We start from the raw sequence: 17,959 nt of genomic DNA, 5'->3' as shown, positions 1-17,959 counted from the left end.
TGCTGTTTTCCATGTTTTCTGTCACAGTGAGTAGCAGCAATGCATCCTCCTGGCTGGAGCCACCCCCATTTCTATGGTCCCTGAGGCTGACAGACACGCCACGCACTGGTGGCATGTCCAGCCTCAGCTCAGCTCGCATCCCTTGCCCAGACAGGGGAGAGCCACAGGCAGCAGAGGCAGAAGCCATGTGCTCAGGCTGCCCCGCCTTGAAGGCACAAAAGCCTCCACGTTCTACTGGTCAAGGGTCAAGGCACCTGTCAGGGCACCTGAGCCTTCAGCGCTGAGCGATGGCACCCCACTTCTGCAGCCTTGGCCCAGTCAGATGACCCTGTCTCCTGAGGAGCTGCCCTTTGACCTTGGCAGGGACCACTCAATGGACATGATGCCATGGCAGCTTGGTAAGCCCTGGATTTGTCATCACTATGGTGATGTTTCACCTCAGCATAGAATCCCAGACTGGTTTGAGCTGGAGAGACCTCAAAGCTCATCCTATTCCAGCCCCTGCCATGGGCAGGGACACCTGCCACCAGACCAGGTTGCTCCAAGCCCCCTCCAACCTGGCCTCAGACACTTGCAGGGATGGGACAGCCACAGCTGCTCTGGGCAACATGTGCCAGTGTCTTACCATCCCCACAGGGAAGAGTGTGGAGTTGTGTTTTTAGCTTCCACTATATGTATGTTCAAAATGGTTTAGCCCTCTGTACCCTCCTGTGCCCTTTTGGTTCATCCCAGGTTTTCCCATCAGTACCTGTGTGTCCCATCAATCCCAAAAACCCTGATCCATGCCCCTGACCCCTCCTGGGTGACTTGTCCACCCTTCCCCTTGGTCTGGAGGCTTCTGCCAGGGTCACTGAGTGACTGGACAATGGCCTGGGGTCCCTCCCCTCCTCCCTTCTAAGTGGATACCCTGGTTGTCCTTCCCTCGGAGGGCCACACCCATGTCTTCTCCCAAATGGCTGATCGGGTTTCCCCGCTCTCCCTATATCAGGGCCTGTTCGAGGCTCAGAGCTCACCCTCTTCTGCTGGATCCCTTCGAGTGCAGTTGGGCTCCGGGGCTCTCCTCGGAGTCACAATAAATCTTGGACCTATCCCCAGAAGAGTGTCACCTCCTTCCTTGCCGGTGGGATCAGCAATATCCTTGGACCCACGAAGGCACGCTCTAAAGCCCTGCTGGGTTCAGCAGAGAGTGCCTCTCGCTGCTCTATCGCCCCGTGGAGAGCTAGCCAGGGCTGGCAAGAGATCTGCTCTTACGAAGTGGGGACAGGACATGGCAGTTTGGTGCCCAACATGGGACCAGAAAGACATTCTGACCCCACGGCAGAAGAATCCTGAGGTCCTTGGACTTCATCTTCACTGGCTGTCAAGCTACGTCCAGTGGGAGTAGGCTCCGTTTTAGGAGCAGCGCTCCCGGGGGACAGGTCTGGCAATTCCTGCACGCAGCGCAGGAATCGGACTTCCATCGGCATTCCACCGCCCGAGTGCAATAAAGCTGAGTCTGGGAAGAAGGGAGGGTAGGGGGAGGTGGTTTTAGGATTATTCTTATTTCTCATTTTCCTACTCTGTTTAATTGGTTCTAAAAGAAATTCATTTCCCCAAGGTGAGTCTGTTCTCACTGTGGCAGTAATTGGTGAGTGATCTCCCTGACCCGTGGGATTTTTATCACGTTTTCTTCTCCTTTTCAGTCAACGAGGGGACGTAATGGAGTGGCTCGGTGAGCCCCTGGCTAGCCAAAATTGACCAAACACAGTTCTCCAAACTCCCTCATCACCCCCTCCACCTTCTCCACACCTATTGCCCATGACTTCTTCATGTCCCTGACTCCACTGTCAGTGAAAAGTCTTCCAGCATTGCAGCATTTATTTTGCACTTTATTTACTGCACACTCAAGACACGCCAATGGCACAGGCAACTCTGTGATGTCCAGTGGTCTGGGCCCTGGTCTGCCACCAAAACTCCCCTGCCAGGGCTGGACAGTCTGGAATGGCCTGTGGCAGGTTTGTGGCAAGTCCACGGCGAGTCCACAGCAGGTCCATGGTGGGTCTCTGATGGGCGCCTGATGGTCCTTTGGCCCAGGTGCCGTGCGCTGTGGTAGGGACCTGTCACTTTCTGCCCACATGGTCCCTCAGTGTTACTAGCACTTTTTGTGCCCGCTTCAGGACCTCCTCCTCATCCACGCTGGGGAAGGCCTCACTGGGGGTCACGGGAAAGGGATGGTAACTCGGGTACTGTGTGGCCTTGCCGTCCGTACCACAGTCACACAGCCACTGCACGTCCAGGACAAGGCCCCTCAGCTCCGGCTCCTCCGCCTCCAGCCTTTGGGCCATACCCATCAGCCCTCTATGGCCCGCAAAAGCTTCACCACGGCAAAGCACAGCCGCCACCAGTGCCTTCTCCAGGGCCTGGTGCACTTTGAAGAGCACCCAGTTGGGGCAGCAGTGCCGGATGTCATTGCGGGCTGCCTGCAGGTCACTCGTGGCCTGACACAGCCAACGCAGGGCCTCGGGGACGGATGGAGTCAGGGCCATGAGCTCCTGGCTGCTCAGCCAGGAGCCACAGCCTCCCTGTCTGTGGTGCTGGGCAGCACTGCCAGGTTTGTATGGGACCCACCCCTTTGGCCCCCTGACATCATGCAGAGGCCTCAAGGTTGGCAGGCTGGGATCCTTCCATGGATCAGCTTCAGCCTCCTCCTGCAGCCTTTTCTCTGGCTCTGGTGCAGCATGCACCAGTGCCACACTGTTCTCCTCCAGAACCAAGGCCACGTCCTGTGGCTCCTGGCAGACCAGCATTTCACGCAGCACGGACAAAGCGCGTGCCTCCAGCTGCCCACCCAGGATGTTATTGATCTCCTGTGCCAGTGTCTCCACGACCCTCAGTTGCTGCCGGTTCAGCACCATGTCTACATGCTGGATGGAGAGGAGCCGCTGAGCACCACCAGACAGGCACGCATGAATAACTTGTGACTGGGAGCTGCCCTCCACCTTTGCCCCGCTGTGCACCAGCACAGTGCAGATGTCCTTGCAGCACTGCACTTTCACCTGCTCCACTGCAAAGCCACCATCCCCCTCCATTCCCATCATTGCCTTGGGGGTCTGCCAATCCAGCAGGGACTCCAGCCCCAGCCTAAACCACGGGGATACCAGCAGCGTCCGGAGACGCCTCTGCGCAGCGCACTGAGAGCCGTAACGACATGGCTGAGGACTACCCTCCTCCAGCTGCTTCTCTGTCACCTCTGAGAGCGCCCGTGGCTGCAGGTGTGCTGGCAGCCTTTGCAGCAGCCACCTGACATTACACCCAGACACTGGCAGTGCAGCCATGAACACAAAGGTCTTCTCTAGGGCCCGAGCGGTCTCTGAGGGCACACAGTCATTGAAGCACAGTCTGTGGGATGGCTCCAGGCAGTCAGCAGTGCTCAGCAGATACAGCTCAGCCACAGCAGAGCAATTGGGGGGCTCCGGTTCCTCCCGCAGCAGCTGGAAGAAATGCCGTGTGGCCACCAGGACTGTCTTCTTCTGGCTACTGGAAAGGCTTCCAGTGCCATGGCTCTCCTGGTAGATTTGGACCAGGACACGGCTGTAGTGAGTCAGTGTGGGGACCAGGACGACGCCAAGGTGTTGCAGGAGATCTGCAAAGGCAGCCACGTTGGGGTGAGGCGTGAGGAGGTAGGGGTAAAAGTCAGCCTCGTCTGGGAGGGATGTCACCACCTGCTGTGGCCTGGCCATGTCCCATGACTTGGCCAGCACCATGGGCAGCTCAGCCAGGTGCTCTGCGTCCACCTCCTTCAGATGAGTCTGCAGGAAGCTGTACATGCTCTGGAGCACTCTGGCCCGTGTGCTTACCTGCAGGTGTGTCGAGCAGGCTGCCCTGCACACATGCTCCAGGTTGGCCACCACCAGGCCAGTGGGTATCTCTACAAGGACTTCCATGGCCTTCAGGGACCTCTCCTCAAGTTCAAGGGATTCTGGCAGGATGGTGGCTGATGTCCACAGGAGCTCAGCCACATTTTTGCAGTAGGAAACGCTGCCTTTCAGAGCCACTGCCTTAGTGCAATCCGCAAAAGGAGGGTAGAGGTTCACCAAGTTTGGGGGGATATCCAGTGGAGGCAGGAATTGGATTGAGGCAATTTTCCTCAGGAAACACACTGACTCAGGATTTTCCAACAAGACTGCAAGTTGCTTGAGCATCTCCTGCTGTCGCTCCAGCAGTTCTGCAGCATGGCATGTAGCCTGAGTGGCTTCACGCTCTATCTCCTCAGCCAGTGCCACAAAGTCCTCTACAGAGAGGCTGGTGCGGACACCTGCCTTAAGGAAGAAATCCACAATTTCTTTGCAGTTCGAAGGTAGCTTATTAAAGAAAGACTTAGGCACAAAGCGGTTTTGGAGCCGCAGGGTGTGGAAGGAGGGCATGTCATGGTAGAAGTAGGAGGCCAGGCGCAGTGTTCTGTGGGCATCTGGTATAAAGGCCACCTTCTGAAAAGCTGCCACAATAGCATCCACGCTCTGAGTGGAACAGTTGGGTTGCAGGACAAAGAACAAGCATACAGCTTCCAGGAGGTCTTGCTGTGTGAGCTGGGGCAGCCGGGGAAGTACCACAGTCAGGAAGAGCTTCTGATCATCGGTGAACTCCCACTTCAAATGCTTGGCCAGCCATTCGTGGTGCGGGCTTGGTGTGAGAAGCAGCATGTCTTTGTCCAAGTCGTACAGGGTTTGGGCACTCGAGGGCACTGGCGGGAACTGTCTGCAGAGTAACAGCACCTTGCGGTAGGGAGCCACAGCTACGTAGCCCCCCCCAAACTTCTGGAAGAGAGGCAGATACTGGAGCTGCTCCAGTGCACGTGAATCCAGCTCTCCCTGCTGGACAAACCTTAGCAGGGCTGACACGTCCTGCTCCCCTAAATCCCCCCAGCACAGATCAGCTCTTGTGTCTGCCAGATGAGCCACTACAGCCCTGGGATCTGTAACCTGCAGTGCCCTTGGCTTCAGGCAACAGTAAGCAAATCTCCAGGGCAGCAGGGACTGCTGGAGCACAGGGATGCCCAGTTTGTGCAGCACCTTTTCCACTTCAGAGTGACACTCAAAAAGAACCTTGGAGAGAGACGATAGTGACAATAGGTGCTTTGAGTCTGTCTTACTCCCCTGAGTAGGCAGCACTGCCATATTCTGGAGATGATTCACGAATGACTCCATGTCCACCTCTGAGGTCCTGGAGAGAACCATCCTGTCAAAGAAGGTCCACAGCTCCTTGAGCCAGTTTTCCCCCTCTCTGGTCCACTCCAGCTGACCCAATGCCTCCTGGATGAGTGGTGTGGCCTCTGGGAGGTCAAGCTCCTTCACAAAGCAAGGTGGGATCCATTCAGGAATACAATTTTGGGCAAAACGGTGGCTGTGCTTGGGGAAGAGGTGGGCAAAGGAGTTCTTGAAGACAGGGTGGTGGATGCTGAAAGCATTCAGAAGACCATCTTCTGTGGCCAGCAAGGGCAGGCCTTCCAGGTCTGCCTTGCCCCCTTCCCTGTGAGTACCTTGGGAGTGCCTGTTCCATCCTGTTAAGTACTGCAGCAGGTAGAAGCAGCTCTCTGGGGTCCTCAGGGGTGTCTCAGCCAGCCTGCAGGGCACAGGCAGAGCCAGGGCCTTGAGGAAGCACCGGAGAGAGGCTGGCCCTAAGACCACAGCATTCACCTGGGCTTCAACGAACTCCTCGCGGATCTGCTGCAGGTGGGTGAATGCTGGAACCAGTTTCATGTTCAGTTGCTGCAGCACTTCCTGGACTTCTGGCTGAGACTTCTCCTTCAGGAAGTATGGCTCTGTTAGCATGTCCGATCCACCTGGAGATGCCCATGTTATTCTCACCGTGTCAGATGACTTCCTGTGGTACACAGGCACCAGGGGCAGGCGTGCATGACTGATGTGCTTGTAGACCTCTCTCACCATGCCCTGGAAGACAGGTAACACTCTTTTTGTAACAGGGAAAAACTGGAGCAAGTGCAAGTCCAGGTGCTGCTGGCAGAGTTTCAGGGACCTGTACTGCAGCTTTTCTGGCTCCAGGGCTTTCCACTGCCTGGTGAGAAAGTAACAGTAGAGTGGAGCCACCAAGCGCCGGAGCAAGAAGTCATTCCAGGTTGCCTCTGTGCCGCCTTTGTCCCAGTGGAGACTGCACCTGGCCGCATCCACAGAGAAGTTAGCATTGATGTGCACAGGCAGCCCAGTGTTCAAGGGCAGTGGGAGGGTGCGGAAGGCTCTGCCTGTGACTCGGTTCAGAGGCTCCAGGCGGGCAGCCACAGCCCCATAGGGCAGCCATTTAAGCACCGGAGACTCCTCAGCCCCACCTTGCACCCCAATTTGTGCGACCACCCTCCACAAACTTGTGGTCTTAGCCATGCTATTTTTGACTTTCATGGTACAGGAGAAAGAGGTGGGGCTGTTCCCATCCACAGCTTTGCTTAATCTTGCTTGAAAATCCTGTCTCATCTTTGCATCTTCCTCCGTGACCTTCGTGCTCACTCGCAGCTTCTGCACCAACTCTTTCCCAGCTGGGGGGATCTCAGAGAAGATGATGGTGTTGACATGCCGGAGGAAGAGCACCAAGTCCTCACCTTCCTTAGCCAGTGTTTCTTCCATGTCCTTGAGGTCTTGGTCTCGCACAACCATGTCAGACACCCTGGACTTGGCAGCCTCAGCTGCAGTGCGGAGCGGCAGCCGGAAAAGGACGCCCTGTTTCAGCTTGAAGAAGGATGGTAGGAAGGTGTCATAAATGTCTGGAAAATTTTTCTTGAAGTCAGTGTCAACAGCAAACATGCTACCAGGCTTCGCAGTTGTGGCTGGGGGCATGTAGTAGAGATGGGGATCAGAGACACACAGGGTACTGTCTGCAGTCAGGAAGGCTGGGCAGTCAGTAAAGTGGTAGACAGTGTTGAAGCCAAGGCCATATTTGCCTGTGACATCCTGCCGGCCTTGCTTGCCACCCACCCCCAGACGCTGAATGCCTTCAATGTCATGCTCCTGGAAGGGGCGGTCGTTGTAGATGCAGAGGGCAGGGCCCTGCAGGATGTTCCATTTCTCACTAAAAGTGGCCTTTGCTGGGTGCTGCCGGCGGTCCCACACAAAGTGCACAAGCCCCGCACCAGCATCATCCGCATTCTGGAGCACCTCCTTGACTATATCAGGAGCGGACTCAGAGTACTCCTTCAAGATGTTCTTCAGTCGTGTTGGCAAATCTTCGTGGGCACCAAATGGCTGTGCCCAGAGGCTCAGGTGATCAGTGAGGAGTTCACTCCTCTCCAGTGCTCGGTGGCGTATGGTGGCCACCCCACAGCGCAGGGCTGCATCTTGGGACAGCTGTTTACGGCACAGCAGGACATCTCTGTCCAACGGCATCCATGGTGCATCATTGAAGTAGAGCTTGTCCCATGGGTGCAAAATGCCCTCCTCATCAGGCAGAAAGAGTTGCTGGGTGTGGCAGGCATCTGGCTGGGTGCCATCTTCCATCAAGCCACAAGACACCAGCCGCAGGGCCAGATCCAGCTCCGTGGCCGGCAGTGGCTTTCCAGCATGTGTCTTTGCCAGGGTGCAGAGCACTTGGGCATAATCATTCCAGGTGAATGTGTGGCGCAGCCCCACACACTCCCAGAGCTCTCTGTAGGGCTTGTACTGCTCTTGGAGCTGATAAAGGTATGGGGCAGCCTCAAATGACAGTTTCTCAGCCACAGCTGTGACCAGCACAAAGTGGGAGCCCATCAAGATGAAGGGCTCCCCGGAGTCCACTGCAGAAGCTACCTCATCCCGGCCGGAGTGCTGTTCCTGGAGCATCATGTTCAGGTGCTTGTAGCAGCAGTTGGTGCTGTACTGCAGGGTCTCCAAAGGGAGAGTGTTGGAGAAATGTCTGAGTGCCCGCAGCTGCTCAAGGACCTGAGCTGATGATATCTGCCGGTCCAGCCCCAAGAAGGATGCTACCTCCTCGGAGAGGCTGAAGTTTTTCCCCAGCATTTTAGGAGCCAAGATAGGCTTGGTGAGTCCCACTAGTGGGTCATGGAGGTGATGGTAGAGCTGGGCAGCTGGCAGCAGCACAAGCTTGCCATTGCGTAGTACAGCAGGGAGGAAGGGCACAGTTTGGAAAGTGGCCTGCAGGGTGTCGGTTGTTCTCTTCTTCACTGCATCCTGAAGTAACTCGAGGATGCAGGCAGCCCTCTGGCAGCCCTGGGCACCATTCTTGGTCCAGAGAAGCTGCACAGTCTTTGCCCTCTCCAGCAGCTCTGGCAGGGCTACGGTGTTCTTCACCATGCCCAGCCTCTCCAGTTGGCTTAGTCTTTCCAGGAAGGCATGCCCAGTGGGGAAGCGCCCATCCTCAGGGCTGTATAAAGGGGCAGCGCGACCTCTGGGATGCACCAGGTGATAGATGAACTGCAGGTGGCCATGAGGGGTGGCAGGGATGCAGGGCACTGTCTGCAGCACTTTGTCCACATCCTCATGAGACATATCCAGCGCATGGAGCAGCAGCAGGTTCCGGTCAACGTCAGGGAGATTTTCCAAGTTGGGAAGCACAAGCTCACAGAGAAAGCGCTTCCAGTCATAGGTTCCAGCATCCAGCGCCTTCCCGAGGCCCTCCTGCACCTTCCCAGGCAAGGCCACAGCCAACAGGGGATGGGGCACGGTGATGGCAAAGACTCGCTGTGCCACAGTACCCAGCTTAGGGTGTCTCTCTACAGTCTGGTGCAGGAAGCGGGCGTCCTGCAGTGAGCACCAGGAATGGCCATCAGAAAAGAGCCTTGGGCCACTCCTGGCTGCCACAGCCTGGTAGAAACCAGTCACAGCCTCTGTAAAGGGGTAACGGGCAGTGCTAATGTCTGGCCAGAAGACATGATACTCATAGTTCTTCAACTCACCTGCCTCGTGCATGGCACGGAGATGGTCCAGTGCCCGCAGCCAGGCCGCCGGCACGGCATTGTGGAGCAGCACTCGGTTCCACTTGCCCCGCCTCTGCCGTGTCCCACAGCCCTTTGCGATTTGAGAGGATGCTGAAGGCCCCGTGCACGTGGATTGGCAACCCTGAGATGACCAGCATGGGAAGGTGGCAGAAAACTTGCCCCTTCTCAGCATCCAGACGTGGCACCCACTTGCCATCTTTGGCAGGGGCAAGAGGAAGGGCCACACCAGCCATGGGAAGTGGAGGATGGAGTCCTGCCTGTGTGTTCTGGTGAAACAGTTCCAGCAACTCCCCATCACCCTGACACACCAAAACCAGGTAGTGCCACACTGTCCTGGATTCCTCCTCACAGGCTGAGAGCTGCTCAATGGCTGCCCAACTTGGGGGATCCCCAGGGGACCCCAAGCCTCGGATCTCCTTTCGCTGCAGCATGGCCAGAGGCATGGTATCCTCTGTAGAAGTGGCCGTGTCTGGCAGCATCTCCAGAGACAGCTCCCTCACGTTCTTCAGGAAGAGCAGCAGGAGCCTGTTAGAGCCAAGGAAAGCAGTCCCAAGGGACTGGATGCGCTCTGCACCAAAGGCCTCAGAGCAAATCTGCGATGTCACAGCTTCCTCTTCAGTGCGAAAAGGCAAGCGGAAAAGGCTCCCTGGAAAGGGTCCTGGCTCAGGCAGGCAGCAACCAAAGATACCGTTGTAGGGCTGGAACTGCTCAGCAAAGACACGGAGGATGCGTGGCCGGCTAGAGAAGTCCAGGCGGATGCCAGGGGAGCCGGCCCTGGGGATGTGCTTGCTCAGACGGGTGCCATTGGGATCAAAGATGAGCAGTGTCTCCCCGCTCAGCACTGCTGGCACATCCGTGACACGGTAGACAGAGCTGAAGCCCAGACCAAAGCGCCCGATCCGGCCTGCCTGGCCCTCCTTTGTGGCAGCCCCAATCCGGGTGATGTTCTGGAAGTCATCCTCAGAGAACAGGGCATTGTTGTAGGCCCAGAGGGCTGGGCCATGGCAGGCAGCCATGCCTGGGTCTAGCAGCCCAGAGGTGGCCGTTCTGTGGCTCCGCAGGTCCAGGAGGAAGCGGCACACAGTAGCGCTGGCATCCTCTGCGTTCTGGACCATCTCCGTGAAGAGATCGCCCTCCTCGTCATACTCCCGGAGGATGTTGCGGAGGCGTAGAGTGATGGGCTCTGAGGGGCCACAGGCTGTGAATGGCTCCGGGCCCAGCACCTGTGTACTGAGACACTCCGTGCCCAGGAACATGGCTGTGCTGGAAGGCACTGCCTCGTGCACCACCTCTGGAACATCCTCCTCTTCCTCCAGCTCCATGTCCAGGTACACGGCAGAGGCAGCTGGGCGGAGGGCAAAGCCCGAGCCCTGCGGGATCCTCACAGGAACTGGCACAGTGCCCTTGCCCTGGTGGCCCCGTCCCTTCAGCCACTCCAGGACTGCTACAACCACCTGCAACTCTGTGGCAGTGCCCGCTCTGGAGCTGCGCCTGTCTATGTCCTGCCCCAGGGAGCGCAGGGCCGACACCGCCCTCTCCTCACTCACCCCGTCAGCCACCCCCCAAGCCCTGAAGAGGCAGCTGTAGGGCAGGAAGTCAGGGGGCACCCGGGGCACCAGCAGCCCCAGCTCCAACTTCTCAGGATAGCCCAGTACAGCATCACGTGGCAGGACAAGCCCAGACTCAGTCCACACAACAGCACCATCTGGGGCAGTCCCAAAGGCCTTCAGGTTTTCCTGCATGTGCCACTAGATGGGCTGGAGAGCGGGACCCACCTCATCCATGTCCCCACGCCCCGCCAGCTTTCTCAGCTGCTCCCACACTCTCTCCAGTGGTGGGGTCTGGCTCAGCCCCAGCTTCTTCTCTGCCTCAGGCACAAAGGCATCAGTCAGGGGCATGGCAAGCCCCACCAGGGATTGGTACTGCATGGATCGCAGCTCCTTGGGGGGCAGGAAGGGCTGCCCAGGCTCTCCTGTGCACTTGGAGTGAGGTACCCATGGCAGGGCCTGGAGCTGCCTGAGCTCTGCAGCGCTGAAGCCATCCAGTGCCTTGGGCTGGTTGCAGACTGTGATCAGTGCTTCAGCCCTGTCCAAAGCTGCCGTGCCGCCCTGACTGACTTTTGCTGCAGCTGCCAGGATGTCTGAGGGCAGCAGGCACCCCTGACCGTGCCGCAAGCCCACGGCCCTCAAGGCACGGAGGACAGATGGATTGTGGAAGGCAGCAGGAGGAAAGTGCTCGGGTGCCAGCAGGGCCTGCAAGGTGCTGTCACAGGGGTCGTAGAGGTCTTGTGGGTATGCGAGGCCATCAGGGGTCTCCAGGAAGGCCAGCTTGCTGCAGGCCTGCTGGAGCGGGGGGCTCTGTGCAAAAACAGTGTCTCCGTGCTGCAGTACCCAGAGCAGGAGAGCCTGTGTCTCAGCCACTCTCCCCGCATATGCGCCTTGGGCCACGGCTCTGATGGCCTTCAGCATCACACAGGCTGCACTGATGAGGGGCCTCTGGAGCCTCCCGAGTAGCCGCCGGTCAACTTCATCCCGGCACCGCAACACGGCCTCCGGCAGCACCACATCTTGGGGCAGCTCCAGCTCTGGCTCCAGCACCGGGGTGGCAGCGGCTGGCACCAGCCCCGTGGGTTGTGGGGTGGCCAAGCAGGGCAGTGGCAGAAAGAGGGGCAGAGCAGCCAGAGTGCCCATGTCCTGCTTGCTCAGGGATGGGACGTCTGCCAGATAGAGACGGAGGACGACCACATCTGCATCAGGAAGCGAAGCCATGCGGGAGGCCAGTGCTGCAGGCCCCTGCCTGCCCAGGGCCCGCAGGGCATTGAGGGGGGATGGAGGCAGGACATAGCGGGACAGGGAGCGGTGCCACATGCTTGGTGGCACCACAGGGCAACCCAGAATCTCCAGCACAGAGGCCACAGCAGGTGGCAGGAGCTGGTCCTCCCATACTGGAAGATACGACTGGATTCAGGTATCAGTGGAGCCAGACGGACAGTGGGGGCATCCAGTGAGGAAAGAGCTATGAGAGGGAGCCCCTCCAGAGGGCCCAGGTCTTCCATGTGGTGGGCCAGAAATTGCCACAGGGCTGGGAACCAGGAGGCTGGGGGCTGGGGGAGCCCTTGGGCTGGGCACCAGGTCACTGGGGTTGAAGACTGGGATGTCCAGGTGGGGGGCAGAGCCAAGCGCAGGGTCTGTACAGTCACGGCTGGATCCAGCAGAACCAGGTTGGGGAAGAGACCTGTGTACGAGAGGCAGAGGCTGGACTAGAAACCTGTGGGACCTGGGACCTGGCAGGGAGGGGGACACAGGATGTGGGAAAAAGAACTACAGGGGATGGGTGGCCCCCATGGGGGATGTGGGAGGACCTGGGCTCTGGAGGGATGGTGGATACCCTTAGTAGGAGCACAGAGAACCCAAAAACCCCAGATGGGTGGGGATATAAGGAAGAGATGTGGGAGGTAAAAAGGTGTTAGGGGAACCAGTACTGGGGAGCACAGAGATCTTCAGATGAGGAACACAGTGAGACCCAGGACCCGAGGGAGCACAGAGGGGACAGAGCAATGTGGGAAGAACAGCAAGCACATGCATCTCCAGAGAGACAGGGAAGTACAGGGAGATACTGGGGCTGCAGAGGAACCCAAGGTGTACAAGGTTACCTGGGGATGCTGGAATTTAGGGGGAGCAAGCAGGGGACGTAAAAGTGGTCCAGAGACTCCCATCTCTTACCCTCCTTGGCAATGCCCCGCAGGAGGCTGTCCAAGCCTGGCTCCAGGTCTGAGGGCAGGAAGGACCCGGCCAAGCCAGGCAGGAGCTCCCTGTGGGAACAAACAGATGTCCTGGGGCACCAGAAGGGTAATGGGGAGCAGCTTTCTGGGCATCTGCCTCAGCTCCCACTTGGTGACACTAGGTGAGAGAAGGAGGGCAGTGAGGAGCCCAAATATCCAGTGCCAAATATCCAGGTTTGGCCGTGCCTCCCGTCCCCAATTCAAGAGCAAGAGCTGTGACTGCGGGCAACTGGCTGTGCTGCCCACTCTGCAAGGAACAGAGCTGCCGGGGGCCGTGGGCTCACCTGGGGCAGTCGGATGTGTCCACGTAGACAACGGCTGATGCAGTTCCAAAGGCCACGAAGGTTCCATCGGCGCGAGGCAGGAGGGGGAGGCCCCAGAGCTCAGCGTGGCAGCCATCCCCGGCCACGTAGCGCAGCAGGCAGAGGCGGCCGGCAGCCGGGAGCTCTGCGGCCCCGTGGCGCCGCAGCACCTCCCGCACGTGTCCCGCCGTGGCCTCCCGCAGACCCTTGGGCATCCCCAAAGTCAGCCCCCTCCACACGTGGGGCGGGACCTCGGCCACCGGCTCCCCGGCTGCCAGCAGCAAGGCCTGGATCGCCTGCCGTGTGGCAGCATCGCCCGCAGCCTCTGGCAGCAGCACAGCCTCGAGGGCCCGCAGCCGCCCCGCCGCCCCGTCTGCGGCCGGCAGCAGGACGGGGGCAGCCGCCAGCTCCTGGCACACACGGCTCACCAGGCTGTGGATCCGGCCGCAGCTCGGCGTGCGCTCGGGGTCTGGCCACAAGCTGTAGGCATCTGCACCGGGCAGCGCCACGGCCATGGCAGCCAGGTGGCTGTAGACCCGGGGCAGGAGCTCGAGCAGCAGAAGAGCATTCCAGTGGGCATCTTCCTCACCCTCCTCACCTTCCTGGGGCCAGCGGAGATGGCGGCGATCATCAGAGAGGGCAAAGGGAGCACTGGCATGGACAGGCAGCCCTGTGGCGGTCTCATCAGTGGCTGGCAGCGGCAGGAAGCAGCAGAGCCGCCCTTGGCAGGCCCCGTGGAGGGGGTGTGCCAGGCTCACCTCAGGGCTGCACCCCAGCTGTCTGCCCAGAGCCACAACTGGCCCCTCAGTGGCCCTGCCCGTAGCCACCAGCCACTTGCTGCCAGTACCAACCCCATCCCTGTGCAGGGCCACCAGGCACCACGCCAGACTCAGCCCCTCACCCCCCGATGGCACTGGGACAGGGAGAGGCTGAGGGGATGCCACAAGTGTTCCCATGAGTGTCTGGACCCCATCAGGGGCCACACGGTGCAGGGCCACGCGGCGGACATGGCGGAGGAAGAGGAGGGCAAGAGGGGCCTCTGTGAGGAAAGTCTGCATGAGGCTGCAGATGCACTCAGCATTGGAGACCCCTGCAGCAATTTCTGAGGGTTGCCGGCGAAGGGGGAAGCGGAAGAGGGTGCCCTGGGCTGAAGCACCGTGCTGTCCCACAGCTTCCAGCCCAGCCCAGAAGGGCTCAAAAAGGCCAGGAAGGTCCTGGGCTTCAGAGACGTCCCAGCGCTTGCCAGCACCAGGCAGCACCTGGCATTCAGGGTCCAGCACGCCCAAGTATGGGGGGCTCAGCACACCTGGTAGGTCTGGAGACAAGGGAACCGTAAGGCCACAGAGATGACATGGACACCACTGCCTTCCCAGATCATCCCAAGCCATCAATGCCCCAGATGCCCACCCAATGGCCCCACGTTTATCCCCACGGTGCCTCCCATCATCCGAAGCTTAATCCCAACTCAGCAGTCCTCCCTCAGTTTGTCCCCCTAGCCCTGCTCTCCACTGCCAGCCAGCCTCCCTCCAGCCTCCTAGTGCTTCAGGTTTCCAGCTTCAGGTTTCCTCACTTTGGACACGGCCCTCCATTTTGCACACCCCCAGTGCCCCCCAGTTCTCCCCAGCACCTGTAGTTTGGTGCCTGCAGTAAAACCCACATCCCCGGTTCAGTCCCAGCTGGGGCTCCCAGTGCCACTCACCGGTGAGGTGGTAGACAGAGGTGAAGCCCAAGCCGAAGCGCCCCACGCTGTGAGGATCCTGCCGCTTGTGTGACACCCCTGGGCGCTGAATCCCTGTCCAGTCCTGGGGCAACATCACGGCATCGTTGTAGGCCAAGAGAGCTGGGCCTGGTGGTCAGCACCATCCATGGATAAGGGGGGAAGTGGGACATGGAGTGGGAATTGTCATTCACACTCAGTGTTCCCACAAGCTCCAGTCCCACAAAACTCCCCTCAGTAACACTGAGTCCTCCCAGTACCCTCAGTGCTCCCAGCACATGCCAGAACCCCTCACCAGTTCCACTTCCCCCAGTCCCTCCCAGCACCAGCCAGTGCCCCCCGAGAGCTTCATCCCGTTTCTCCCGGTGCCCACAGTGCCTCTCACCCTGGGTGCCCTCCAGGCCGCCTCCGGTGATGTTGAATTCCCGCTCATCCGACACAAACACGACCTCCTTAGCGCCAGCGTCATCTGCGTTCTGCACCAGCTCCTGGAATTGGAGATCAGTGCCCGGTCACCTGGGCCCTCCAGGCCCTGAGAAGAGCATCAACGCTCTCTCCCAGCTGGGCACCAAGGCCCTGGGCTGGTGCTGGACAGGGACCAGCCCCACTGCCTGCAGTAATGCTGCCCTGCTGGGCAGGAGATCCCGGATGGGTGATGTGCATCTGACCTTGAGGATCTGCCCTCCGTCCGGGTACTTCTGCAGGATGCTGGACAGGTAGTCAAGGAAGCTGGGTGCCCGCTGGCAGAAGGTCTCCCTGTAAAGCAGAGAGAGGGAGAGAAGGTGTGGGGGCGGCTCTGTAACCAAGATGCCCATGTTCTCCTTGGATCCCACAGGATGTGCCTCTCCTTGGAAAGGGTCAAGGACCCCATTTCCTTCCCAGGACCCACTGAAACAACCACCTCCAAGGATGACAACTACACTTCCCCAAACCCCTATCTCTTCCTGGGATGCTCCAATGCACTGCTTTTGCCTGGGATAGAGTTAATTTACTTCCCAGAAGTGTGTCCAGGGCTACATTCAGGATTTAGCATGAGAACAGTGTTGGCTGCACACAGATGTTTGGGTTGGAGCCCAGTCAAGACTTTTCAGTGTCCCATGCTCTGCCAGCAAGGGGAGAGCATGGCCAGGAGACCCAACCCAAAGTGGCCAGAGGGATATTCCGGACCACAGAACCTCCTGCCCAGTACAGTACTGGGAGGGGGTTGGCCAGGAGCCACTGATCACTGCTGTGGGATGGGTGAGGCATTGGTTAGTGGGGCATGAGCAACTATTGGGCATTACTGGTTTCTCTTGGGTTTTATTCCATTCTCTCTCCTTTTCATTCCTATTAGTAGCAGCAGTGACATCAATCTATTTAGTTTTGTTTCAATCATTAAACTGTTCTTGTGTCGGTTCAGAGGCTTTACCTTTTCGTTTTGATTCTGCCCCACTGGGAACAGCAAGTGGCTTTATGGTGTGAGCTGCGGGCAGGGCTTAAACTGTCCTGAGGGTTTGGGTAACCACAGAGTACAGTGAAGGGAAGGGGAAAGGGAAGGGGAAAGGGAAGGGGAAGACTATGCTGGAAGACTTGTCTCATAGCCTGGCCCTCGCCGGAGAAAAGCCTAAGGTGTAATTATTGACAGTTCCCACTGGATGGCTCCCGAAGCCCAGCGGGGACGGCAATGCTGAGCACAGACGGCAGCTTCGATTCAGCTCCAGCCGTTCTCTCGTAGCACAGCTCCGTGTTACCAACCACAACACAATGATAACCTAAGCCCAGAGCCAAGGGAGGATGAACATTCCCACGGGGTTGCACGCACCGGGAAGGGTTTTTATAAAATGCACCTGTAAGTGCACGGGCAGGAACTCCGAGAACAAACTGTGACCCACAGCTGTTAAATAAATACAAGAGATGCTCACAACAACTTTGTTTTAACACACTCTGCTCAGATCTGTTGTTATCTCAACTCTTTGTGCCCCAGTTGAGAACCAAGAAGGACTGTCGTGGCTGAACCCCAGCCAGTAACTCAGTCCCACACAGCTGCATGCTGCTCTGGAGAGATGGGGGAGAGAATCCAGAAATGGTAAAGAATAGTTAAATAACTGAAACAAGACTAAATATACTGACATTACTGCTGCTACTACTATAAATAGTAATGGGAAGGAGAGAGAACAGAATAAAACCTGAGAGAAAACAGCAGTGCTCAGAAGTCGCTCATCACCCACTGACCAATGCCTAGCCTGTTCCCCAGTAGCAATCGGTGGCTCCTGGCCAACCCCCTCCCAGTTTCTGGACTGGGCAGGAGGTTCTGTGGTCCAGAATATCCCTCTGGCCGGTTTGAGCTGGGTCTCCTGGCCGTGCTCCCCTTGCTGGCAGAGCACGGGACACTGAGAAGTCTTGACTTGGAGTCAGCTCAACGGGGCCTCAGCGTGTTACAAACGTTGTTCTCACTTTGAATCCCCAACACAGCACTGGAGCAGCTTCTGGGGAGAAAATTATCTCTCTCCCAGTCAAAACCAAGACATCCAGCAGCCCCCAGTGAAAAACCCTCCCTGTGAGCCCTGACCGCTGCAGTCCCCACCTCCCTCAGTCACCCTTCAGTTCTCCCCAGCAGCCCTTGAGCCCCCTGCCCCACCCACGGCCCCTGTGACCCCCAGAACACTCCAGCCATGCCCTGTCTCCCCCCACAAACACCCAGAGGTGCCCCCAGACCCACTCACGCCTTCAGCTGCTTGAGGGCCATGGTGGGCAGTGCGGGGGACCCCTGCCCACTCCTGGAGCAGCTGGAGCAGCTGCTGCTGCCCCGTGCCGCTGCCGCCGCTGGCGCTCGGAGCTCCGCTCCAGCCCTGCTCCGCCCGCTGCTCCTGGTCCCGCCTCCCTGACCAAGAGTTTCGATTCCCCGTTGCACACGCTCATTCGGGGAAATGTGCTGGGGTTTTTTTGGGGTTTTTTTGGGTTTTTTTTCCCCAAAAATAGCGGCAAGGAGCAAGGAGACATGAAAGGCGGCGGGGAGGACCGAGGACCGGGGCAGGAACTTGCCTATATAAAGCGAGGATATGGGAATGTGGATACCTGGATGGGGTATGGGAATACATGGATGTTGGATAATATTTGTTTAGATTTAGAGATGGGGTAACTGAGAGGTGTTTTAAAAACTTTTATTCTATTTTGAGTCTCATGAGAAGGATGAGACAATACAGATGCTATAATTCACACCACCACAATCAGAAGCCAACTATTTCCTAATTACAATACACTACAAG

At 58.2% G+C, this 17,959-nt stretch overlaps 1 protein-coding gene across 1 annotated transcript; it reads right to left on the bottom strand.

Annotated features, from left to right (window-relative positions):
• Positions 1 to 1,847: 1,847 nt before the first annotated feature.
• On the bottom strand, positions 1,848 to 17,527 carry LOC140681323 (sacsin-like). Its single transcript, XM_072920955.1, is given in 9 exon segments — positions 1,848 to 8,963; positions 8,965 to 11,858; positions 11,861 to 12,148; positions 12,637 to 12,725; positions 12,980 to 14,312; positions 14,697 to 14,843; positions 15,100 to 15,202; positions 15,383 to 15,470; positions 17,417 to 17,527. Coding segments are annotated over 9 exon segments (11,829 nt in total). The 5' UTR covers positions 17,440 to 17,527; the 3' UTR covers positions 1,848 to 2,099.
• Positions 17,528 to 17,959: the final 432 nt, after the last annotated feature.

Source organism: Taeniopygia guttata, chromosome 34, assembly GCF_048771995.1.
Source record: "Taeniopygia guttata chromosome 34, bTaeGut7.mat, whole genome shotgun sequence".
Classification (NCBI taxonomy): domain Eukaryota; kingdom Metazoa; phylum Chordata; class Aves; order Passeriformes; family Estrildidae; genus Taeniopygia; species Taeniopygia guttata.
The sequence above is the reverse complement of the archived record's forward strand: the minus strand, read 5'-3'. Positions and strand labels throughout refer to the sequence as shown.